Genomic DNA, 25574 nt, shown 5'->3' on the forward strand with positions numbered 1-25574 from the left:
AGTGAGAAAGACTTCTCTGTTACTCTTACACTGTCAATACTGGCAATTTTCTTAAGTCATCTATGACCCGCTGATTTGCAAGATCACTAGCAGATACAGTGCTTAGCTTAGTTACAATCACCATACGACGCTGGTAAAGTAATAGTAACAATTCTGATTTCCTTCCCTGGAATGTGATCTCAAAGCCATAGTTTCCTATCGGCTCTTCATTTACATATCATACGCCAGCCTACTCTGGCTTCTGTCTCCATTTAACCTGGAGCTTTTTTGGTATGAGGTCCTCTTGTCACAGCACAAGATACATATGCCCAGAAAGTGCTTTTCTTCCTAGTTCTGTCAAGCCTTGCTCTTGCATACAAACCCAACCCAGGCAAAATACACCCTATCCACCAGCAAAACAATTAATTTCATTGTTGTATGAATTCTTTCATTTCCGTTTTCCTGGGTATACAGTCTTCTTCATAAAAATAGATTATTAATTGGGTGCTTAATATTTTCAGAAGAGCTGAGCAGTCACCCTTGAAAGGTCTGGCCCATGTCTCAGACCAATTAGCAGAAGCTGAAGTATTAATACTGCTAACGGCTTTCAGAACCTTAGCCACTTTCTGTACTTGAGATGGCAGGTACACATACAACACTGCAGAAACACCAGCTTACACACTTTAGGTAAACAAACTATTCTGTAACTGGAGGGAGAGTACATTCAAGATTAACACTTACAAACCTCTAAAGTATGCAAAGACAGATTATAGAGACGGTTCCAGGTAGGTGGAGAACGTAATGAGGCATGCACGTAGAGAATAAGCTGAGAGCTAGCCTTACAAGCTCTGTACAAGGACACTTTCCAGTTACTGGCCAGCTAGAAGTGGACAACTAAACCCTCAACAAATTGGTTTCAATAAATGAGAACTGTCTTATCATGGCTTAAAATCTTCCAAAATAATGACACCACCTTAAGAAAACATAACAGTATTTCCCAAGACAAATTTTTTTGGTTGCTTGTTTCTGTACTGAAGAACAAATAACTGTTCTCTGGAGTTACTCTGGAGTTTGAGCTATAGCATGAGACGGCATTAAAACATAACATCTAATTATTTTAAACACCATTTTAACTTGCCTCTATTTTCATGGCCTTTGGTTGAACAACATAGATTTTGTTCCTGTAGCCACACCAGACTTTGTCATGTACCACTGTCATGCATCTTATCGAATGATGTGGCCGGCCCAGGTCTAAGAGGTGATAGTTTGTCAAATCCCACTGACCATCTTTAAGAACAGAAGGAAAAGAAAAAAACAAAGTGAAACATGGGTTCCCATGAGTTTAAAAATCATTTAAAAGTACAGGAAAATATCTTAACAGTCCAATATTTTAAAAGCACTATAATAATACAGGTAAGTCAATACAAATTTATGGCCAGGCTCCTGATTAAAAAAAACTCAGTAACTAGTTACACGAACCACCAACATCCCAAATGCTACTTTGTTTTTAATATAATAAGGTTGTAAAGTGACTCATGTTCAAAACACATCAAACATTTTTAAAAACAGCAAGTTTCCTAGTGCTAAATGCTTTACTTGGATAGGCATCAGTATGTATTACAACAAGCTACTATCCACACAGCGCTACGCACTTGCTGCTTGACTCAACGTAGAAATATTGGCCCAGTACATCAAGTTCTTTTTTAAATATGCTGCAAGATCTTAAGAAAGGTACCTGAAATCTACTAAAAGCATACTAAATTTGGTCATTCAACACAAAGTAGAATTCTTCTGTAGAGTGAGCTAAGTCACAGATCACTGATATTTATTCGAGATCAATAAGGATTGTAAGCCACTAGAGTTATAAAAAAAGCAAAAAAGAACACTAAAACCGTAACTTCACCCCAGATGCATCTTTCCCAATATTTGCATTAGTGCTGTGCAACCTCTAATTCTCCTAAATACTGAGCACAGAGATTTAAATTCCACAAGGAAAAGAACAAATGAACAGAGAGTCTGTGGGAACAAGCCAACATATATGTTCCAGTTACTCATAGTAAGACCTTCCCCTCCAGGTCCTTATTCTGGAGGCTGAAGAATGGAGCTCATCCAGGAGTGGTTTGGGCAGAAATTCTGAAGGGATGCTTAAAAAATTCTCATTGAAGGACTTGGCCACAGACAATTATTAACACTAATAACAAAACAGAAGACATGACTATTGAGTGTGATGAAAAAGCAAAGGAGATGATGATCGAAGCAGACTTTATCAACTAGCTTTTTGTTATTTAGCTCAGATATATCCCATTCTCCTTCTCAGAGTAAGAAAAAAATTCCAAGAACGTGCCGGGACAGTGCAAAAATGGTACTTGAAACTGCAAGTGAAATACTAGAAAGATTTCTCAAGACAACCTGTAAAAGGCCATTGGGGAATACATTTTCAAAAGCTATAAATGGCATGTTTCTTTCCTAAATACTGCTACAACTTCACTGGTTTCAACATCTAAGAGAATGCTTACCAACTCCTCGGTGAAATATTGCTAGTGTTCCATCAGCTAGTGCAACTAATACTATTCCTTTTACATGTCTGGGGAAAAAAGGAGGCACAAGAATATACACTGTTAGACTGCATTTCTCAAACTGCAAGTTTAAAGTAAGGTATAAACATTTGATGTTTCAGCATACTTTTTATATTCACGTTAGCCCTAGTGTTTTGATTCTACAACATAGCTCAAGAGAAGGGACAGTAACAAGGCGTCAAAATCCAGTTCAGAAAGCTTAAAATATATTTAACTACACTGCCTGAAGAAAACATTGAGGATAACAACCTGTAACTGTTTTGAGTATACAGCTACCAAGAATACCAAGTATACAGCTACAGCTCATCACTTGAGCTATAGTATTTCCAACAGATACAAGGTTCCTTTTATTTTCCTTACTCCCCAAATGTTTTCTGCTGCCCCTCAAAGAATATGCATGCATTTATGGAACTGACATTCCCAATATCTGAGGAGGAAATATAAAACTACTTTGCAAGTATTTTAACAAAAGTTCATTATGATTTACATGACATTCTTTCAGGACTTACACAATACTGAGAATAGAATCTTTAAGTTTAATGGCATGAACACATTTCCTCCACTGGGCCACTGACGAATGAACATACAGGCTGCAAAGACAAATCAGGAGGGATTAAAAGCACTAGGAAAGGTCTACCAGACAGGAAAAAAAAAATACAGGCAAAACTCCTATAACTGAAATCCACAAAGGGAAAGTAAGTTTTCATCTTCCACCGAAAACTGTGTATAGACCAAAAGGAAGAACTACACGAGCAGGCAGAGACCTAAAACATTACCAAGTCCTTTGCAGATACACCTGCAGTAAAAAGGGCAATATATTTTTCTAGCATAATAAAATATTGAAAGTTATGGAATTATCAGACCATAACAATTTGACTACAAAAAAAAACCCAACCAAAACTTGTCTGCAGATAAAAGTGTTATTCGCCCCAAAGAGCTTGCTAATCACCTACAATACTTTCTTTGAATTCTATAGTGCCTAAATGTAGCAAAGCATAAAGTTTAGGCTCTCTTGAGGTCTTCTTGCACCTAATCTTGACTCGAGACAGTTATCAGGCCTGTAGGCACAAGAAGCAAGTTTAGAACAATTTTTCCAAATAAATTTAACAAGCTTAGCATTTTCTTACCATCCATTCTGTGCTCCAAGCCACATTGTTGGCAAAAGGCTACTCATTTTCTGTGCTTCTTCTCTCACTAGGTCTTGCTCATTTGGCAAAACTGCAATGTCTTTGTATAACTCTGACTCAGTACTAAAAAAAAAAAAGGTTAAAATACATTGAATGAAGTGCATAGATTACTCAGATAACCTAGGTAGTTACTTCATTGGTGCTAGTTTCTACACTGGCTTTTGAAGTACATGAGGTATTTAAAAAAAAGTAACTGTGTATGAAAGTACAATGAAACAGATGAAAACCTCAATAACTATGAATTTCTTCAAGTGGCCATTTACAAGAAAATTTAGGTTCAATTCAAGCCTGTCAGTATTGCAGATATCTCTGGGGAATGGCAGAAGAGAGTCGCAACATCAGAGGCACATGTTAAGAGAAACACTTATAAGAAAAGCTGTCTGATACTTTTGCACCTGTGTATGGAGAGTGAAGATTCCTGAAGATTTGGAATACCAATTACTTTCAAGCTTCTCCACTCCTGTAACTACTCACAGATTGACTATTCTGAGAAAAGAACATTTGAACAACCAGTCGATTGGAAGAAAGGAGTGTAATTCTTATTTAAAAAAAAGTAATAGTCATTTCATGCCCATGTTGTGCTCCTGCAAACTTTTTTTTACTTTTAAAATACATTTTAAGGGGTATAAGGACTATGTACTTAGGCTGGTACACTGGAGACGCCTCTGTTGTATTCTGCACTCCCAGAGGATCTGTAAAGACATGCTCTGTGTAGACTCCAGTTTGTGCAATGTCAGCTGTGTCTTCTCCTGTCCCTGCATTGACTTCTGTTGCTTCTGTTGCCTCCTCTGCTGTTGGAATGTTCTCATCTACTGAATTATTTTCAGTTGCAATGTCTATGGAACAAAACATTTGAAAAACTTTTGACAACTGCAAGAGAATTCTCAATTGTTTAAAAGAGCCAGAACTTGATACTTAAAAATTAAGTAAATAGCTGTAATACAAAATCTGGATTGTGACTGTTTGGTTACCTCATCTAACAAGGGAAAAAAAAAAAAAAAAGTCAGATCAGAAACAGTGCAACCTACCGTTGCAAATACCAGCAATGCAGCTACTACTGTTGCAACTGCTAACAGTGCGACTACTACCTAAATTTGGGTATCAACAAGTGTCAAATGCACTTTTAAGTAGCAACTGCAGTGACTGATAGCACAGATTGCCCTTTAAATGACTAACTAGAATAGCAGGGAAATCCAATCAAAACACAACTATGGCAACAGTGTTATATGCCATAAGAAAATAAATAACATTCAGGTCCAATAACCACATATCCATTAATCATATCACCATACAGCTCTGACAGTTATATGACAAAGTATTCAGAACGCCTAGAAAGCAAACAGCTTCCCTTAAATATCTATTAAGACTTTACAAGACTTAAGGCATATATCCACATTCTCTCTAGTCATCTGTCAGCAAGGTCTGCATTTCAAACACTGAATAACTTAGAAGCTCTCTTTAGACCATGCAAAAGGTAAGAGTTGTCTCAAAAGTACCTGAAAGAAGCAGTTGTCTATTCCTCCACAAAGTTTTCAGCTACAACTATACACTGCAAGTATGTCAGACTTAAAAGGCCGTTTCCCACAGAGTACTTGTATTATGTTAACTTCTTTTATGTTATCACTGCTTACAGACAAGCTATTATATTAAATACTTGTACCATTCATTTCTCCGTTACACCTAATGGTGTTTGGCCATCCCTGGCATACTTGTAAGATTTTCATACCTGACTGTTTATCTGTCATTGGTGAGCCACCGTTTGCATCATGAGCTACAGGTGCTCCCGTGATACCCTCTGCAGTACAGCCAACCACTGTTATTCCTCCTAGCAAGCTATCAGTTTCTGCAGAGCTGTTGCTAGTCATACTTCCACACAGGGATGACTTGTCCACTTGACTGGGATCTGCTTCTTGAGACCCTTCTTCTCCTGCAGGATAGTCTGTTTCCCTTGCCCCTGAAAGAGATTAAACTCACGTGTTTCTTGTGGGCATAAAGGGGAGTCACTTTTCTATCTAATAACAAACTAAGCTTTCAACTGAATGAACTCTCCAGCAACTGAGATTTAACATGCAGATACCTACCTACAAGCTTATTTTAACATGATCAGCAGACATTAAAGATGCTGTCACAAAGCTCAAAAAGCAAAAGCTGTGTCTACACATGCTGCACAGCTAAATGTCATGCACTATTTTTCAATCTACTGAGTTTTCCCAACTAGTTTATTTCTATTTCAAATAAATTCAAATTCCATTAAAATTAGATTTCATAACAGTCCATATATGCAGGGATAAATTCTTCATAAAGATGTAGCTAGATAACTGCAATAGATCCTTTGTTCTGGAAGAAAAGCTGCTTTTCTCTTGTGCAACCCTCTCAAATACATTTAAGACTTAAAATACTATACTTGGTTCCTTGAAATTTTTATCATACTTTATGCTGGTTTGATTTTATAAGTTATACATAGTTTCAATGGAGCAAAACATTCAAACTTAACTGGAAAGAGATTTCTTCTGGGCTTACTAAACAAAACTACTTCACTAGAACTAGGGCTACAGACTTCTATAAGCGTAAGCCAAGAAACAAGAAATCCCAAAGCACAATAAGTTCTTCTCCAGAATCATTGTATCCTCCTACGAAACTTCCCTCAGTACACCGTCCACAAGCTCTCAATGTAATAAGGATTCCCCCTACAGGAAGCTCCAAGACTTGCTACTTATCTTCAAGAGGCTGAAGAGGTTCACAGTTCCATAAAGCATTGGTGCTATTGCACAATTTATAATACAGCAGAAAAAATACTTCTTCCTGGTTACTTGTGTCTCTTTACCTTTGAGTTAATCTAGGTTTACTCTACTGCTGTAGAGTAGAAATCCAATAGTTTCTCCTCCAACTCAACATCTTTTATTGCTGTATTACAGTAACATTTTATCACACTAATTGACAAATCTTTGTTTTTTTCATTGCTTAAAAAAACCTGAATAAGATATAGTTAAAAAAGCAGGAGCTAGAACATCACAAGTCTTTACCTGGTACACTAGCAATACAAAGCACATGAGAATTGCAAACAATGAAACTGTCCAGAATATTTCCTGGTTGATTAGCATCAATAATGATAACTTTTGTAGCAGAATGTGTGCTAGTACAGATCCAAACTAGACTGGATAATTCTTCCTGATGTTTCAGCTCCTTCTGCTGGTCCTGAAGGAGAATAAAGGCAGAACAGAAGTGAACAACAACAGGAAGGTGAAGAAGAATACAACTATTAGCCTTTGATCTTGTATGTTCTTACGTTAACAACTACAGAAATACACATAAATACATGATAATATATTCAATGCCACTGTAAAATCACATGTATTTACTTGTTCTCTATGTACTTAAAATATGAAAACCCCTCGTATTTCATACTTGTGTAGAAAACTACAGAAAATAATTATACTGCACAATTATACAGTTAGACAAGTATAAAGCTACATAAGAATACTATTTACGTGCCAGCTACCATACTCCGTATTGCCACAGATAAAGCACTTTGAAATTAAGCCTTTGTTACTATGCCCTTAATATGAATTCCATGCATTGCTTCTTCACGAAAACATGAAGACTAACTTATTTTTAAACAATGGCACAGACACCTGAAAACCTCTTTTTTAAAATGGCAGTCAGAACTTGAACAATTCTGTCACAAATGTTTTTTAAAGCAGCCAGCATTGGTATAAGCAGTGCATCATTTTGATGTAAAATTGATCTGCTCCTCAGATTTGCCAACAAGGGCACACAGGAAAGAATCACAGTATTTTTGTAGATGGATTCAATAACCCAAATAACTTGGGCTAACGGCTACCCAAGAAAAATCTATTTGTTACCAAGAAACCCGATTACAAAATATATTATTAATCTACAGATAAACGGTAAAGATGTTTAACTCTATGAACTATTCAAACTGTGATCTTACCTTGAGCTCTTGGTCTAGTCTATCTAAGCTACTTTGAGATCCTGTTTGCTGCTTGTTGCCATCCGCATCCATACCAGTCATGTCATTGTAGAATACGCTAGCACCAACCACAGACCCACCATCTCGTGTTTTCCCTCCTGATAGGTTTACCCCTACAGCACACCACAGCTTGAAAGAAAAATAAATACTTCATTTAAATGTTAAACTAAAAAAAAAAGAAAGACATTGTTAAATATGCTGTTATATCAAAATGATTACATATCTGCAGTCCATTTTAAGGAATTCAGCAATTTTAAAGTCATGTACATTTCTACTGAAGCTTAAATTCCGATTCACCTATGTTTTAAAAAGAAACAACTTTATTTCAAAAAGGAAATCATTGGGTCTAAAATAAAAATATTCAAGCTATAGTTTGTCCAATTCTCTATATCATCACTGTAAATATCCTACCTTCATAGAGGTATCCTTCTCATCTAAAGGTCTCAGGTAAACAGGTACAGGCAAGTTCTTCATCTTACTATCACTCTGGCCACCATTTGCAACCTAGGGGAAAAAAAAAAAACCAAACCCAAACCAGAAAAGGTTTCCCCTTTAAAAGAGGTTTACAGTCTGTGGAATCAGTTGACCAGACTTTGCTAAACATGATTAAGAGTTTTGCATAGTGGTTTTCCTTAGAAAGACTCTTTTAATTGCAAAAGTTAAAAAAAAAAATATGCTGGAATGACTCAAACACAAGCTGTGAAATTATACTCTGTTCAAATTTCACAAACATGGAAATGAAAACATAGGCATAATACCTGTTTGTATTTCTGAGGTAGACTCCAGCCAAATGCTTGCACTCTACCATCCTCTTTCTGAACATGTGCTTTCACTTGGCGATACTGCTCTCTCTTCTGCTCTCTGCGTGAGGCTAAACTGGCTTCAGTTCTAGGGAAGAATGATTAAAGAACCTGTTATTTATGCTCTTTAGAATTCTTTGTGTAACGGGACTTGCTATTAAACTCAATAGACAAGATCTCCGTGGAAGCACTGGGTTACCACACATCACCTACAGAACACCAGGTTTCCTGTGAGCTATTTCTAAGGGACCTGTGAAAGACAGGCAAAGCCAGAAAGTCTGTTGTCAGTATCCTCAAAGAAAATTTGGTTATGTACCTTACTTTGGGTTATGTACCTCTACTAGAAGCTTTAGAAGTTGTAAACCAAAAGGATACATTGCCAAAAAGCAGCACAGGAGAAAAAAATTCACAGATACTTGTTAGCCTGACTCATGTTGTTCTGTTTTGCCATTGAACTTCAAGTGAAAGTACTTGTACAGTTACTGCTTAGCTACAACACTTGCATAGAGAAGTGCACCAAGTGCTGCCTCCTGTGCCTAAAATTCACTGTTATGAAAGACAGTGATATCTCCCATACAGAATACTCCTGCCAGGTACCCAGAATACTCATCCACTGCTGCGCATTTCAGTCTGCACTATGTTGATTTCTTCTGTATCAACACTCACTTCAGGAGACCATTATACATCACTTAGCAGCAATGCTATTTATCTCAGAGGATTAAAAGAACAAATACTTGGTAGAGCTATCTAGTATTATAAAACCAACGTGACTTACTCTTCACTGAGGAATTCAAAGGCTTTAGATTTGTCACTAGGTAATTGAGATAAGGTGCTGCTTCTTTTCTTGACTGATGGAGTAATATGTGAGGTTGGAGCATTATATTTAACATTGACAGGAGGTTCTGGTTTCTTAGCTGTATTGCTAGATGAACTGAAGAGCCTGCTGAAACTAGAAGAAGGAAAAAAGATGAGAGTTAACATTTGTATGATACATCCAAATTTGACTATGCAGGCAAAACACTGCATATGCTAGCCTGCTCAAGCCAGACTAAGAAAGTGGAGCCCAACATAACAGCAGCCACCACACACTTAGCAACACTCTCAAAGCACAGAAACTCATGTCAGTAAGAAAAATTCTTAAATTATTATCCCATTCATTTATCAAATTTAATGGGATCTTCATCTTGAATGAAGATCTACAGGGAACCAACAAAATTAGGATATGAACATCACACCTGGAAGACAGTTTTATGAAGCATGTTAGTTCATGCACAGAGCGCTTTAAAAACCCCACCATTTTCTAGGCTGCAAAATAGTTATCAGCAAACCACAACATCAAAAGGACGATTTGACAAATATCTTGCTGTGAATAACACTGTTTTAGATTTAAAGAGCTTGAAGTTAGAAAGGAAAATTTAACAATTAGTAAGCTGTACTTCACAGAGGAAAAGGAAGCTGAAATAAATGCAGTCCACATGAGCTATTCATGTTTCTATTTTTCATCATAACAAAGAATCCAGATAAATGTTCAGAACAAGAGTCCTGGTGCATATTCAGCTAGAAAAAATTACAGCACTTTGGCATTTAACTTCACAAAGTGCACAGCCATTCAGTATGTGATGCAGCTTACGATACATTTTGTCTTCAAGAACAGTCTTACCGAGCTGGCATGCTAGGTAACAAGAGGAGAATGGTTAAAACATCTTCACCTGCCAAAAGATAATTAGCTAACATACAAAAATGTGCCAGCTAAGTGGTTAGGGTCTTTTATTTATTTTTGCCAGTGATTTGTGTTTCAATACTTACAACTGCCAAATGCTTGATCTCTTCTTTTCTTGCATGGCTGGATTTTCTCTTGATGCTCTACAAGACATAAATTCCAAGTTCAGTGAGTAAGCATTCATTAAAAAAAGGAATGGAACGGTGTGTAATTCCTACTTAAAAATTAGGATAGCATATCGAAAGTATCAAACCCTGTTTCTTCACACTGACACTTCTGATCAGAGGACAATATTGAAATCCTCACTAGATGAACTGAAGTTACATAATAAACATCATCCACATTTACTTGCATCACAAACACAACTGGTGTGCTTTTCAGACAGAAGAGACAAATCTGTGTAACACTTTGCAATGGCAACAGCTAGAAGAAAGCAGCAAATGTTTTTAAATTCTTCTGCCTCCTCTTTTTTAATATTTTAACACGGCCTTTTATTTTGAAACCTCTTATTCAACACATCGGTAAGTAAATAAGGTGATCATTCCTGAAACCACAGATAGATTAACATAGATAGGAAAGGATTTCTACGGGGAAATAGCTATAGAAAAGCAAGCCACGTCTGCTTGGCAATGTTTTTTTCCTCCCCCTCACAGACTCAGAGCCAAAATGGCTCACAGGTATTGAAGACAATAGAAAGAAAAAGAAATCAGATCCTATTGTTACACCTGACCGGCAGGTGGCACCCAATGACACTGTTACCTCTGGACACAGACACAGCTCCGGGGATGTGACAAGAACCGGCTGGGCTGAGCTCTGGGCCAGAAGACTTTTGTTTTTGAAATCATACCTCCCAGACAACTTAACATTCAGGATGCAAACAGACCAGATCACCACCTTTATTGCTTATATTTAACAAACCTTGCACAGGTTTAAAACTGTGTTTTTTCCTGAACAGCTGAAGCCCTTACAAATGGGTTACACTCAATCTGAAGACTGTATGTTATTCCTGGTTTGACGTCTCAGCTGACAACTGGGCCCACTGCTTTATGGTATGTGCACGCATAACACACAGTAATGTTTTTCTGCCCATCAAATTAATGTTATTTATGGTGACCAAATTTTGTAACTGTTCCAAAATACATACATTTCTTCAAGGGATGCTTATTTAACATCATATGAAGTAATGTATCTTCACTGAGGCCTCACCAAGAACCCGTTTTGATGAGGTAAGTTATATATGCAAATAATTTTGAAGCAAAGTTATTCATGGGCATGTGGGGAGACAAGCAAAAGGGTAATTAAGGCCTCAAACTACTGACCAGATCACACTGCAGCTAAAGAACAAAAGCTTGCAAAATCCAAGGAGCTCTATCAAAGATTTAAGAGAGCCTTTTACCTTATCATCTCAGTCCATCGGACAGCTTCCTGAAGCTCCATCAACCTCTCTTTATACTGATTTCTTTCCATCAGAACACGGGCCATTTCAACACGGGTAAAACGCTTCCGCTGAGCGGTGGGGACATCACTCTGAACACACAAAAAAGCAAACATAGGACAAACAAAGGAGCACAGTAGGGCCTTGCAAAGTCAGCCTCTGCCATCCGATAAGAGTCATTTTAGGGCACAATTCCAGATTCCAAATAATTTGGGGCTTTGTAAAACTAACTCAATTTTACCTTCCTCTCCCCCCATCCTCTGTGTAACATAATCCAAATGACAAACAGTTCTTCACAAAGAATGTGACACACAATAAGGGGCAGGGAGGAAAGAAAGGAAACTAGACACAGTCAGCTTAAGTTTACTTGTGCTCTTTAGATCTTCTATCTTTTCTATACATGGAGGAAGTTTAACACTACCTATATTAAGCAGTAAAGTTTAGTGGTGTTCACTAAACACGTGAGCTTCTAATGGCCCATTGTGGATTATACATACAGAACCACACATATACACATACACCTACATCATCATCCTCCTTAGCTTTCTGTCTTGCTTCCTCTGCTTCTGCACGAGCTCTAAATACAAAATAAAAAAATAGCTATGTTAGATACCACAGTGGGGTTTTTTTCCCCCCTTTCTTTTTCACAACCATGAAATTAAACTTACTTTCTCAGCTCTTCTTCCAGTTCCTTGTTCTTCTCCTCAAGCTTTTGTTTTGCTTGTTTTACAGCCTCTAATTCACCTTGTAGTACATCCTTCTCACAGGTCAATTCATCCACCTTTGCTATCAAATCATTCTTCACTACATTCAGTGCATTTCTACACAAACATTTAAAATACACCATTATGAGAATGACTATAGCCTGATTTTATTCTTGAATGTGAAGACCTACAGATTTCTTACATAAAGCTCCTGTAAAAAGATACAGCTTGCTAAAACAGGTGAATCCCTCTCTCCCCATATCCTCAAATACTCAAACACATTCACACCTCTCTATTAGAAAAAAGTACTGATAGAACAGTTTGCTTAGAACTTGAACTCCTCAACAGTGCTCCAAAGGATTAGCTCCTGTAGTTAGCTGTGCTTCTAACAGGAAAGGCAAGGAGTTGATCTCACTAGGACATAGCCCTGCATTTCTTGCAGCCTCACAAGGCGAAAAGCAGCTTTTGCTTCTGAACTCCTTCCTTAACTTCCAGAAGAATACCAACTAAGCTACGTATTTAGCCAAACATACCTACAAATTCAAAATACTGATACCAGCACTGCTCTCAGAACTTAAACCACATTTGTACAATTTCAACTTTCTGTGTATAAAGGTATTAAAGAAGTAAGAAAATAACAGAGAAGGTCAGTATTTTTACATACACATTCTCACTTACTTTGTCTCCAACAGCTGAGTGTTTTCCAAAATAAGGTTTTCAACCTCACGACCCATTCCTTTCCAAAGGAAACAAACACATGAAATTAGCAGATAAAAATGGATGTTTTTACAAAACCTATGTTTTGCCATTGTCTAAAACCAGCTGAATTTTAAGTACGACAAGCTTGTCAGAAAAACTGTGAGCTAGCTGAAGTTTCAGGACCTACCTTCTACAATTACCTTTCCCCTCCACCTTCTTCCCAATCTGCCTTCAATTAAAACCTAAAGGCAAGCCTGGCTAACCACAGGCTAGCACTGCCTCCACCTATTCTATACATTTTGAAGAAATTACAGTACCACTAAGTCAAAAACCAAGCATGGCATTACTGGGGAAGTATTTGTCCACAAAAAGTTAAGTTTAAAATGCTCGACTATCTTTTATATCATGTTAGAAACGAGAGTTATCAGTTATAGACACAAGACATGCTGAATTTAAAGCTCAAATTGTGAAAGCCCTGCAGATTTCCCCAGAGCAAATGATACCTTACCAAAGAAATTATGTTCTTTAAAGCCCATGCATTCCATGTAGAGCAAAAACAAGAACAAGAAACATTTCATGTAAGGTGTAGTATGAGTGAAGAGCAATAAAATACTTAGACTTATGAAGTACGAGTGGATTAAAACAAAGCCATCACCAAAAATTTGAAGTGGAATGTGGTGTGATTAGAAGCAGGATTTATATGAAAGACAGATGTTAAAAGAGTTAAGTTTGCCACAACCATTTCTATTAGAAATGTCTCTTAGGTTAGACCTCTCTTAACTTAATTAACTTAATTATTAACTTAATAAAAGTCTATCTCATTTTCAGTGAAATAATTTAGAAGCACAGTACTTGGAAGAAATGCTAAGCCATTCAGTAAAGGTTTCAAATGAATATGCTACTATGGAAAAAAGTGAACTTAACTCCTCATGCAACTACTTGAATATTATTTTAATTTCTGGGAAATAATTTCTCACCCTATTGTTTACATGCCTAAAATAATATAATTTGCAGGATTTTCAAAAGATAAACTTTCAGGCAGAAAATAATTACTTCACATCTTGCACAGCAAAATAATTACCAAATTACAAAAACACCTGATAATGGCAGAAATTATGCTAACTCAAGATTAAGACAACAAATGAAAACGGTATCTTAATGGTGGAGGCCTTTTAAAATACCCTGTGAACACAATCTTCCAAGCAACTTTGGTAACAGAAGACTTAAGAGATACTTGCATAACAAAAAAGTATCTAAAAATAGACATGCAAGTCAAAGTTCCCTCTTTTGGAATTTCTCTCTCTGGATTTTGGATTAAAAGTAAATGACATTTAATAGTGAAGGAACTTAGATCAGCTATCGTTACTTTATCAATTTCTGGAGAAATCCCCTATGCAGTCATCAAGAGGTTTTATTCAAGTGGCTATTGTTTTTTAAATATTTTCAGTATTCACAGATAAAAGTACCTAGGATCACTTCCAACAGGTTTCAGGATCCTTTACCACGCAAGAACAGAAACTAGAAAGCCGAGAGTGCAAAGGCAAAAAAAAAAAGTTACCAAGCAGGGAAAAAATGCAGAGAATGTATTTTATGAGAGCAGCAGCCAAGAACGCCTAACTGTAGAAGCAACAGATTTCAAAGGATTTTTTTTTAAAAAAAGAAGCATACACACCAGAATATTCCCCTGGGTATGCAGCCCAAGAGAAAACAGATTAGAGAATCCCAATTAACTACTTTTACAGAACTGCAAACTAAAATTTAATGCTCACTTAGAACAGATCCAAATGCTTGAAACACAACAACTACCCTGGATGCAGATGTGGTTTTTTTAAGTAACACAGTAATTTGGGCTATGGTTGTGCTCAAAGTGAAATCATGATTATACAGTAAAACTTTTAGACCAACACATTCTGCACAACAAACGCAGTTATAACAATGTGTTCATTTTGCACCCACCCATGTTTCTAGCAGTAGATTTACAGAAAATGGTCATGAAGTCAGTGACAAACTTTTGATATGTTCTACTAAAAAGTATAATTTTTTTTGCCCACGGAAAACGAAGCATCTATTATCAGGAAGTCCTGACACCAATTTGATTTCTTTAGACAATTTGTCATGTAGCGAAGGGCTGGAAGTTGCTGTATGTTAATACTTCTCCAGTATCTATATTTTTTGCATGCAGAATGTGTCATTAGTTGTCCTTGTGACAACAGAGTGCAAGAGTTTTGGATGGAGTATGTTCCAGCAAGGATGGGGTGGGCCTCACTGCTCAGGATTCAAAGCAGCAGAGTGACAACAAAGAAAAACCATCTCAGACTGGAGATAGGTCCATTACTCCTAGCGAGTAATACTTTGCAGAAATGTCACCTACTTGATGTAAAATAAGTTTCTGGTGGAACATTGAACAACCAGAAATCCAGATGCACACACAACGGTTCTAAAAAGTACTGTTAACATTCTGTGTTTTTGCCAGGGTCAGATGACAGAAGCAAATAAAAAGCTGATTTTCTGTACAGAACCCACTTCTAAAACACACAAGAGTGAAACCTGCATTTTATACGTTCCATAGTATCAGCTTGCTTTATTTCAAAATGAGGTCTGAACATTGATATGGCCAAAAAATACCTCGTTATGTTGTTTATAGAAAGATCCTTCTTTTAATGACCTTTTTGCCCCTGATCAAGTCATATTCCCAAAACTTACATTTTGTTTGGTCAGCACACAAGTAGCAGCAAGCTGCTTAGGGGGAAGAGAAATGTGGGTTCTCCCTCTCCTTTCAGTTAATGGTTTAATTCTCAAATTACACTCATTGCACTCTCCGGCAGTTCTCTCTTACAAGTTGAATTCCACAGAGAGGTGATAAAGCCAGGCCATTACAGATTGGGCACAATCCGAATTAAACTACCTAGAACTAGCTCAAAATAAAAATCCTTGCTTGAGATAAAAATCCTTGTGTCAGAGAACATATAGGGAAAACTGAAATAGAGAATCATGTGAGAAGTGCCCAAAAGATTAAGGCTGATGTCGTTATACTGAAAGAAAGAACAAACACTTTCTCCTGTTTTTTGCATTCCAATAACCACCTTAGGATGATACTCAAAAGATTTTAATGCAAATGAATCCTAACAGTAAAACCAGCAAGGATAATTAAGCACTCTACTGACAAGGAAAATTCTTCTTTAAATAACCTTTCTTACCCAGTAAATCTGCACCTTCATCCACATCTCCAATTAGGCCAGAACCAGCAGATGACAGCTCTTCAAAGAGTGACTCTGTATTACGGTCAAATGCTTTGTTCTCTATGCCTTTGGTAGGAGTGCTATTCAAAGAATTAAAACAAGACATAAAAAAAGCAGAAAAAAAGAAAACCAAAACACAAAACTTTCCCACATTGAAGAAAGTTTCCTCTGTTTTTACCAGTAGTTTATTTTTTAGCCCCCCAAAAACCCCAGAAGTAAAATTTTCAGAAGCTTTCAGTTGGCTTGGAGCCCTAGATTTTATTTTCAAATACTACTTTGGCATCAAGAAGCCAAACTTGAGGTAGCTGCTGATTTTGAGCTGGTCAGGATTTTAATAAATTAAAGGATATCAAGTTCTGGCATATAGAAATTCAGCCCCGTCAGGACTTTGTCTGCCAAAACGCTTAAAGAACAGACAGCTCAGCCAAACTGGAAGTCATTTAATACAACAAGAATGCAAGAGAACCAGACAGAGATCAAAATATTCCTCTGGCCAGAAAGAGGGCTTCTTTCACACGAAGATGTTACGCCATTAACATTCACTATACAAGGTCATTTTTCCCATCTCATCACAAGAATGAAACACGCAGACACATAAATATATTTGAAGGACTTGTGGCTAGACCCTGAATTGTTCAGGGCTTGCCTAGAAGATCAGGCACTCTCCCCGCTACTAAAACAGCCCTTGTTTGGTTTTTATGGGGCTTTAGAGCTTTTGAAAGAAATGTTACCCTTCACAAGCAAAAGCCTGCAAAGAAGCAGACTCAGGCAAAAGCATTCTGCCAACACTGGGATTCCACCATCAGAATCTGATAAATAAATGCTGTAACATTTGCAAAGTCAGTCATAAATCTAGATTTTAAAGATAAGGGTGAAAACACAAGGGCCCAGCTTGGAAACTGCTAGCACCTTGAAACCTTGATCTAGGGAGAAAAGGCCTCTTGGTATAGACCCTTCGCTTGAAATACGGAAAGAATATTTAAGCATTCCTAAATCTGCAGTAATATGAAGTGCCCTGAACATTCATCAGGTGTAGCAACAGAATGAAGAACTGCTGTTGCACTTAAACAGCTGAGGAATTTGGAGAAGTAAGGTCACAGAAGTAGGAGATTCACTATAAAATGCATGACCATGATCTCAGTCTGGTAAAATTTCTAAACAAGTCATGAACTCAAAACTGAAGCCTAGTACCTTCTAAAATTAGTCTTCCTACTCAAATCACAACACACAACTTACCTGGAACCCTTATATCCACTGAGATCTTTATCCATATCCAACTCTGGTGTTGACTCAATGATTGCCTGAACTTCAGATTTTTCTTCATTTTCATTTCCACCTAGGGAAAAGCAGGTGGTATGTCTCCATAAAACAAAAAATCACCGTGACATGTGACATTACCTACATGTAGTTGTTACTAATTAATCACCAAATTAGCAGACTTCCGTTCAAAGATTTATCAAGGTAATTAAATGAGAAGACCTACAGATTTTGACACTCTAGTGCAGATGCTGGAATTTCTAAGTCTCTCCTTAATTTAACTTAAGTCACCCAACGGTAGTTACTTCCCACTATTTCTGCAACCAAAACCAAGCAGATGTCGATCATCTCATGACTTTTTGTGTCTAGATGAGTGCCACTTCTGCTGTTTACACAGAAACATCATAAATAATTCTGATTCTAGAAAAATAAGGACTAAAGCCACCAATAAACAACAGACTTGTATCTCCTACCAGTATTCTGTACTCCTATAAATATTGAGTAAAAAACCATCTCATTTGTAGCACAACAATTAAGATATTTCATAACAGACTAAATATGAGGTCCATAGTAACTATACAGTAAAAAGTTAAAGCAGCTCACCAGTGGACACATTTCTTGTTTCTTGAGCTACCTGTACTTCAATATTCTTGCTTACGTCCAGCTTCTCATTTGGCATATCTGTGTCCTTTGCAAGCCCTTCAACATCTTCCTTTTGTGGAGTTTCAGCAGGCAGTACGGGTACATCTGAAGCAGCTGTGGATGCTGGAGTAGTAGATTTTGAGCCTGCTTGGCTGACATCAGAGAGCTCATCCTAAAATTGAACATTACCATTAAAAAAATGAACACAAATTGGAGTATCATTAGAAGACTTAGGCATATAAACTAAAGAACAAACACCAAAATTACTGTATTTTACTGAAGAATATGCATATGCAAAGAAACAGGAATGGAAAGAATGCTTTAAGCCAGTACTGCTGAATTCATCTTTAGACTATGGCTGTTTCAGTGCTGTTAAGGGGGTTACAGCTACATAAAACATGCCCTTATTTTTAACACTGATGTTTGATCTCCACCGATAATTACAGCCACAACTTTAGGGTGCTTTTCTGTAAATTCTTCCAGACAACAGGCAGCATTCCCATATTAATAATCCTTCTAGCTGCACAATGAACCACTGAATCTTCCCAAAGCCCCAAGTACGGCTATTAATCCAGCCGTTGGACTCAAGATGATGATCATTACTCAGGCAGGGCTGCATCAGGCTCGGTGTTCGAGGGCAGGCTAGACTGTGTCTGATACAACTGGAGGCTACCTGATGGTACCAACAGCCCTTTTCTGGACCTTGACTCCTTTCATTCACATTTCACTCCTCGTTCAAGACCAGAGCTGTAGCAGTATCCAGACATCTTAACTATGACTAAAATAGCTCACAACAGTGAACAAGATCTCACTGCAGATATGAAAACAAATTGATCTGTTTAGGCCAATATTTTCTAGCTTGCTGCATTAGAGGAATGTCCTTGGGAAAAATCAAGATGGAACACAGAGGCTGGTATGTGCAAAACGAAGGCAGGATGATAAGTTTTGACAAAAAGTTCTTTTAGGGTTTTGATTGGTAATCAGAGGTGAAAGCAAGGCTCCTAGACCAGTCTGTGACATTTAGAGAGAACATGTCTGTTAGCTCAGGAAACCTAAACTTGCCGAGAAAGCAGCAAGTTTAGATTTTGTGTAGCATGAATTCATTGTACGGCTAGCATCCCTTTTCAAGAAGGAATGAGACTGAATTTAAGGTTATTTAAAAAAAAACAAACAAGAGAGACCTGCATATAGACACACATTCTCTCCTTTGTACTTAGTGTAAGATTACTAAGAATTGTAATGTCTAAATTTTTACTTTCGGAACTTCCTGGAAAGATAAGATTTTAATTTGGTGGGGGGGGAGGGAGCAAAACACATTTATATATATCAGCATAACTCTAACGCTTGCATCCTATAGTGACATTCCCACATGGAATTTCCAAGCCCTAGAAACCAAATTCAGCACTTTCATGACCTGCCTATTGATTACCTCCAGTTTTCATCCTTTTTTAGTACATTCCAAAATAACCAGTTATTAATATTTGACATTCTGACAAAATTATTCAGAAATACAGTCAACTAGCAGACATCTCTAAAGGAGTAAAACACACACACTTACCCATATAGTTATACAAGGCAACAAAACCAACATATGAAAAGGTTATGAGAGATACATTGTGTCTGTTAAAAAAAAGGAAAGCTACACAATTTAGCCAACTGCCTTTTGAATTGGTGAAGTTCAGCTGCTGGATAACGATTCATACTTCAGCAGGCAGACACAGAAGGGAGGAAATGGTACCCCTTACCACGGGAATCCGGAGTTCACACAAACAGGGAATAAAACCTCAACAGAGCTGTTGGCTCTGTTCAAACATTTCTACATCTTTGTATTCCAAAAGCATCCGCTAACTGATGCGGCACAGACTGATGACTGACTTCCACGCACAAAGCTCAAGAAAAACAGCTTGATAGCGCAAGAGAAAACAGTGAAGAGAATGGTCCTTTCCTTAAAGGAATTTCAAATAATCCCATCTATTTTATATTTCTGAACTCATTATCTACTGTATTTTTTTACCTAACTCTTGGAAACTATACTGATTAAACTATCATGAATGTTTCTTCTAGAACTAAAGAAAATGAAATGCAATTCCATTAAGTGACAATGAATTAATCAAAATATCTCAAAGCCTAAGCATTTGAAAGTCAGTGCTGTGTTGACTTGGCAAATTTGACTTTTTTTGACAATGCTGCCAAAAGACTTTTCCTGAAAAAAATTAGTTTAAAAATTAGATAATTAAGTCTGAAGTAGTAGCTCATCTGCAATGTTTTGCAAAAATAAGCAGAAGAGAACACATAGTACATAATCATATGTTGTCTTACAGCAATACCCCGCAATGTCACTGCTGTACAAGCTACAGGATACCCAGTCTTTTCAGTCTGTGTTTCTCCCTGACACCTACTCTTTGTGATACTTTTAGAGGAAACACTGACCATTAATGAAATGCTCATGCATGAATGAAAAACAGATGCCTGAAAGCAGCAGAATCTTACTTGTGCCTTGTACTTGACATTAAAAGCAGAGGACATAAAAGTATTAGAGAAAAAAAGTTTCAAATTCTGGTTATGACTTCAATATATCATATTATTCTACATGTTCACTTCAGAAGTACTTTACATTCACAGCTAAAAAGTGAAGGTGCTGCTTTGGACCCGAGGACTTTATTTGGATTAAAGAGGTTTGAAAAAATTACAGTCTGTGCTGCTTTGTAAATTCTCTTTTAGCAGCTCATTATTTTTAGAGCTATACCAAGAAGCCTATTTTGACAACATATAGTAACCAATATAATTTTCTGAGGGGACAGGATGGGATTAGAAACTTCCCTTTATACCTCATCTCCACCTTACTTTTAGCCATAACTTTTAAGTTTCATTTCAGTCAGCTCTCCTAAAGTCTGTCAGTTTATTGATGTTAACCGGCATAGGACAAAGGGAAGAAGACAAATTTAAGATCCAAAAATGGTGCTAGCCAAGAGTTTAAGTGACAAATTTTTAGACCCAAACTCCTGTTGTCACTTTCCTACATTTATAATTAACCATTACTTACACTTCCCATTATCTCCATGTGACCTCTAGGCAAAAAGCCAAAATCTGGGTTCCAATAATGCCTGGACAGTTTTTTAATTCTAATCAGTTTAATATTCCCCTGCTAGGTATTAAGTTCACTTTGGAGGAAATTCCCCTCAGCTGTCTGCCTTTGCAGAAATAACAGTGCATCCATAGTCTTTCAAAAAAATCCCCTCATCAACATAAAGATATAGGGGAGCTTTACACATTCTGGAGTTCCTCACCCTGCAGATCCCCCTCCCGCTGGGCTCTTAGTGCACCCTAACCCTGACTGCCAGATTCATCACGCTCCAAACCACTCCCCCATTCTTCCATTTCTGCAGCTTGTTCTATGCCACCCTCTCACTGTTGGAACACAGAACAATTGCAGGAATTATACCAAAGCTACATGTAAGGGAAATTGTAATCACAGGCTAATTTAGGAAAGTTAGGTCATTCTCAACGCTGTGGCATACCTTCACCATACACCTGATAGTAGGCAGAGCCTGCGTTAAGAGTACTGCCTGTGTAGTAATCAAAGCTTTCCTTCTAAAAGGACATTAAACCGGCAGACCTGTTTACATTATCTCATTACATATCTAATATATAATGAACAAGTGAGTGACCTTTGGAAAGGGTCCTTAGTCAGAAAGAAGAAAACCACTCCTGTGAGTAAGAGGAGACCTAGCCATTTGGAAAATGCAACCCAAACTCCGTTTCTTTCAGTGATTAAGTTCCCTGAAAGCTCCTTTGTGTAAGCAACATACTTGATTTACACAAAGATGGTTTAGGGTTTTCCCTCCTCCCCTTCGATTTCCTTATTCTCCCCTCTAAGGAGCTACAACCTGTTTACGGGAGTTTCTCCTAACGCACAAGGCAGCCAAGCTGAGCGCTCACCTTTAGGCTTGTGTGGGACCGTGGCTGGCTTAGCTCGTGGAATTTCCAGTGCTCTGACCCAGGCGTTTCCCCCGCTTCTCTCTGAGTTTCAGGCGTAAGCAGCGCATCTCCTGGCGGTAATGGGAAGATGCCCAGTGATATCGGACGCTCCTTTCTGTTTGAAAGAGAGACAGGCTTCATCAGCCATTTCAGATGTCACACCATTTATTTTCCTGTACGCCTTTGAAATCAGCAGGGAAGTGGTAAAATCATAGGTTCAAACATTCATACGCTATGCTCTATTAAATATGCCATGTAGCATATGCAGTTTGTATTACAGCACATAATTCCTCATTTCACATTATTTAATTGTAAATAGTCTATTTCATGGCTTTAGGCAGCAGTTATTGATTGCACCAAAGCTAATCTATAGTAAACAAATTTTACAGCAGTCAAACAGGATTATATGATGAAAGTGTTTCCTTATTTTAGATTAAATTAGTTCTCAGCAACCACTCTTAAAAATACCAGTTTGCACTTTATTTTTGCAAGATACAGTACCCCGTAACTTCTACAACAGCCAAGAGCTAAGTCATTAACTGAAGCATTTGGGAAAGTGGTAAACCATCAGCTTAAAGTTCAGCTCTTCTCAAAATTGATGGTATTTTTCTTCTGAAGATCACAGGAATTACACGGATATGTATAGCTGAAAAAAACTGGGTCAAGGAATTAGCGATGTTAAAACTAGCCCAGCCAGACTGCTCAGTTTTAACCAAGATCAGTTCAACACTCTACTTCACCCTAAAGCTGCACAAAAGCTTGCACCAGAAAGGCAAATGACTTAATCCCAACTCTTCACTGTCTTTATCACTTCTCCATGGCAAACAATGTTGGGAAATTCCAAAGCTTCGTATTAAAAAAAAAAAAAAAAAAAATCCCCAAGTCAATCTTGCTGTCAGTAGTGTGATCAGTGAACAAAAAGATTAATTCTTCCTGCTACCAAGAGACAAAAACATTGTGTAGAACGCAATTCATAGGATGCTATGGCCAGCCCTGAATAGGAAAAATATCAGCCAGGCATAGAATTGAGATAAAGCAAAGTATTTGTTCAGTCAGAACAATGAGATGCAGAAAAAAGGACTGTGATCAACTAGCACAGCTTTAAGTATACTAAAGACAGAAGAAAAAAGTGTGCAAAAGTAATGGCAGAAAATTACGCTTCTTGAGAAAGCCTTGCCTGTGAGTACCCCTGCAGAGACAATGCAGACAAAATATTGAGATTTGAGAGATCTCCCATTTTAGCATTATAAAAAGTCAAATCTCAACCATAAATGCTTCCTTTCGCAAGGCATTTCACAAATTAAACATAACCTAGGCAGAATTCTGTGCAGAATTAGTACCTGAATATAAGTTACATGCAAAAATCTGAAAGGGAATGTTGAAAAGCAAAAGGAAAAGCTAAACACTTCCATAAATTTTTGTTTTGGGGTTGTTTCGTTGACTTAGAAGACCAGGTAGTCAAGAAGGGATTGTATTTAGCAATTACATGGTGAATTCCGTTTGGTAAATTTTACATTGCCAAAAAAAGCAATGTTCAAATAGGAAAGAATTTTAATCAGCATGAACCTTTCCAGTACAGGTATCCACAGATGCTCCCTGTCACAAAAACCTTTGCAGCTAATTCTCACATTGCCTGTATCTTGGCCTTTCTCATAAAAATTATTCCAAGTTACGTTGTTAATTCAGAAGTAGCTTAGTTTTAACAGAGCAAAGGAGGGAACAAAGCAAAATCAGTCAGGGTTACAAAATAAAAAGCATCAGATACTCTTCCAGCATCTGCAAATGAACTGTGCTGAGAAGTTGTAATGAAAAATAGCCACAGAACTAAACAGGATTTGCTTCCAACGATTCCTGCTATTGTAAGAGGTTCTGCTTTTCTTTAGATTTCCCACAACTCCAATGTGTGTGGGGAACAAAAGACACACCACACAAGCTTAGATGATGTCAAAAGACAGACGGAAACCATTCCATTGGTTAAGAAGTCCAGCAACAAAAAAAGGAAAAAAAAAAAAAGCAGCCCTTTGGTGGGAAAGCGAGCGGGTGATAACGCACACATTGTGAAGGGCCCTTCGCTTTGGGCAACGCCTCCCGGAGCAATGGTTCAGAGCAGGAGGATTTGCTTACTTGCAGGATATGCCACAAAGCTTATCTTCTGGGCAATCTTCAGATGAGGGAATTTAAACAAAATGGGTACCAAAAAAGTTCACAACTGACATTTGCTTTTTTGTAGAATAGTTTTAAATAAATTTTTATAATGAACGTGTTTTGATGTGCTAAAACACGGTTTGGGTGCACTGCAAGACTACACCGTAAACAGTTTGAAAATGGGGCTTATTTTGGAAATGAATGTTATTATGTGCATTTCTGCATCAAAATAAACTAGCTGATTAGACGGAAACAATTTCAACTTATTCACTGGTTGTTGACTAGAAAGCAAAGAACCCCTTCTACTCCCCCAGTGTCCAAGAAATATCTGAAAATACGACAGTGAGCAGAAGGCAGGCACGTGTTTTAAAAGCCTCAAATAATATTCTGAAGTGATGTACTGAAGCATTTACAGGAACCTTTAGGATAAGCAACCAGATGCTCTGTTCTAAAATCCGACTAGTATTAAAAAAATAGAAGCAGTTCTTCTACAATTAGATTCCGTCATCCTATATTTTTATCTTTTTTAAATGAATAGAAGACGAAGGAACTGAGTTCCGATTCCTGTAAAGCCTAAAACTAATGACTAGGGGTGGGAAAAAGCATAGCTTCACCAAACCCCTCAAATCCATTACATATTCTCCAGGGGAGCAAAGCACATTAAAAAAAGTCTATTTCTTAAACCATCCAAATACTTAAATATAAAAAACCTAATAGAAGTTACTGAACATTAAGCTCAATATTTTGCTTTGTTTTTTAGAGTTGGGGTTATATGGATTTGGTCTGTCCGTCGTGTCTGTCCCCCCCCTTTAAGCAAGCACAACCTTACTAACTAGATCAGTCTATAGAGAGTGTCCTGGTTTACACTTTAAATTTATTTTATTTCTTTGTATTTAAGTATTCATACATATTTATTATCAGTTATTAATAATTGGTATTTCTTTTATCTATTGATTGGCTTTAAACCTTTGGAACAACCCTTCTGTGCTCAGCAACCCAAGTTAAAAACGTGCTACCGTAGAAAGTCTACATGCACCACATATTAAGGTATTAAGACTGTTTTCCAACGTTTTTTTCCTTTTTTACATAAAGTTTACTATTAAATTTACAACCACCATTAAAGTATGTCAAGTTTTCAGGTCAGAAAGCTATATTTTAAAACTTTTCCAGCTGTTTTCCTTTTGTAATTACAGTACTAAAACATGTCAAGATGACTTTTGGT

At 37.3% G+C, this 25574-nt stretch overlaps 1 protein-coding gene across 4 annotated transcripts in view; it reads right to left on the minus strand.

Moving 5' to 3' along the window:
• The window catches only part of SPAG9 (sperm associated antigen 9), a 54535-nt gene that overhangs the window by 6922 nt on the left and 22039 nt on the right, over positions 1-25574 (minus strand). For 3 of the 4 annotated variants that reach the window (XM_035893277.1, XM_035893274.1, XM_035893275.1), the window contains 20 exons: positions 22169-22322; positions 18191-18401; positions 17567-17666; positions 16289-16410; positions 13071-13128; positions 12357-12509; positions 12214-12265; positions 11650-11780; positions 10340-10396; positions 9309-9482; positions 8492-8621; positions 8145-8237; positions 7695-7862; positions 6766-6937; positions 5469-5696; positions 4383-4578; positions 3683-3805; positions 3065-3145; positions 2496-2563; positions 1118-1266 (listed from right to left, as the gene is read on the minus strand). In XM_035893277.1, the coding sequence (XP_035749170.1) occupies positions 1118-1266; positions 2496-2563; positions 3065-3145; positions 3683-3805; positions 4383-4578; positions 5469-5696; positions 6766-6937; positions 7695-7862; positions 8145-8237; positions 8492-8621; positions 9309-9482; positions 10340-10396; positions 11650-11780; positions 12214-12265; positions 12357-12509; positions 13071-13128; positions 16289-16410; positions 17567-17666; positions 18191-18401; positions 22169-22322 (2620 nt within the window). The remainder of the gene's footprint in view (positions 1-1117; positions 1267-2495; positions 2564-3064; positions 3146-3682; positions 3806-4382; positions 4579-5468; positions 5697-6765; positions 6938-7694; positions 7863-8144; positions 8238-8491; positions 8622-9308; positions 9483-10339; positions 10397-11649; positions 11781-12213; positions 12266-12356; positions 12510-13070; positions 13129-16288; positions 16411-17566; positions 17667-18190; positions 18402-22168; positions 22323-25574) is intronic. The other variant, XM_035893276.1, reaches the window with a different exon arrangement.

The sequence above is a fragment of the Egretta garzetta genome, unplaced genomic scaffold, assembly GCF_000687185.1.
Source record: "Egretta garzetta isolate BGI_Z169 unplaced genomic scaffold, ASM68718v1 scaffold34, whole genome shotgun sequence".
Taxonomy (NCBI): Eukaryota; Metazoa; Chordata; class Aves; order Pelecaniformes; family Ardeidae; genus Egretta; species Egretta garzetta.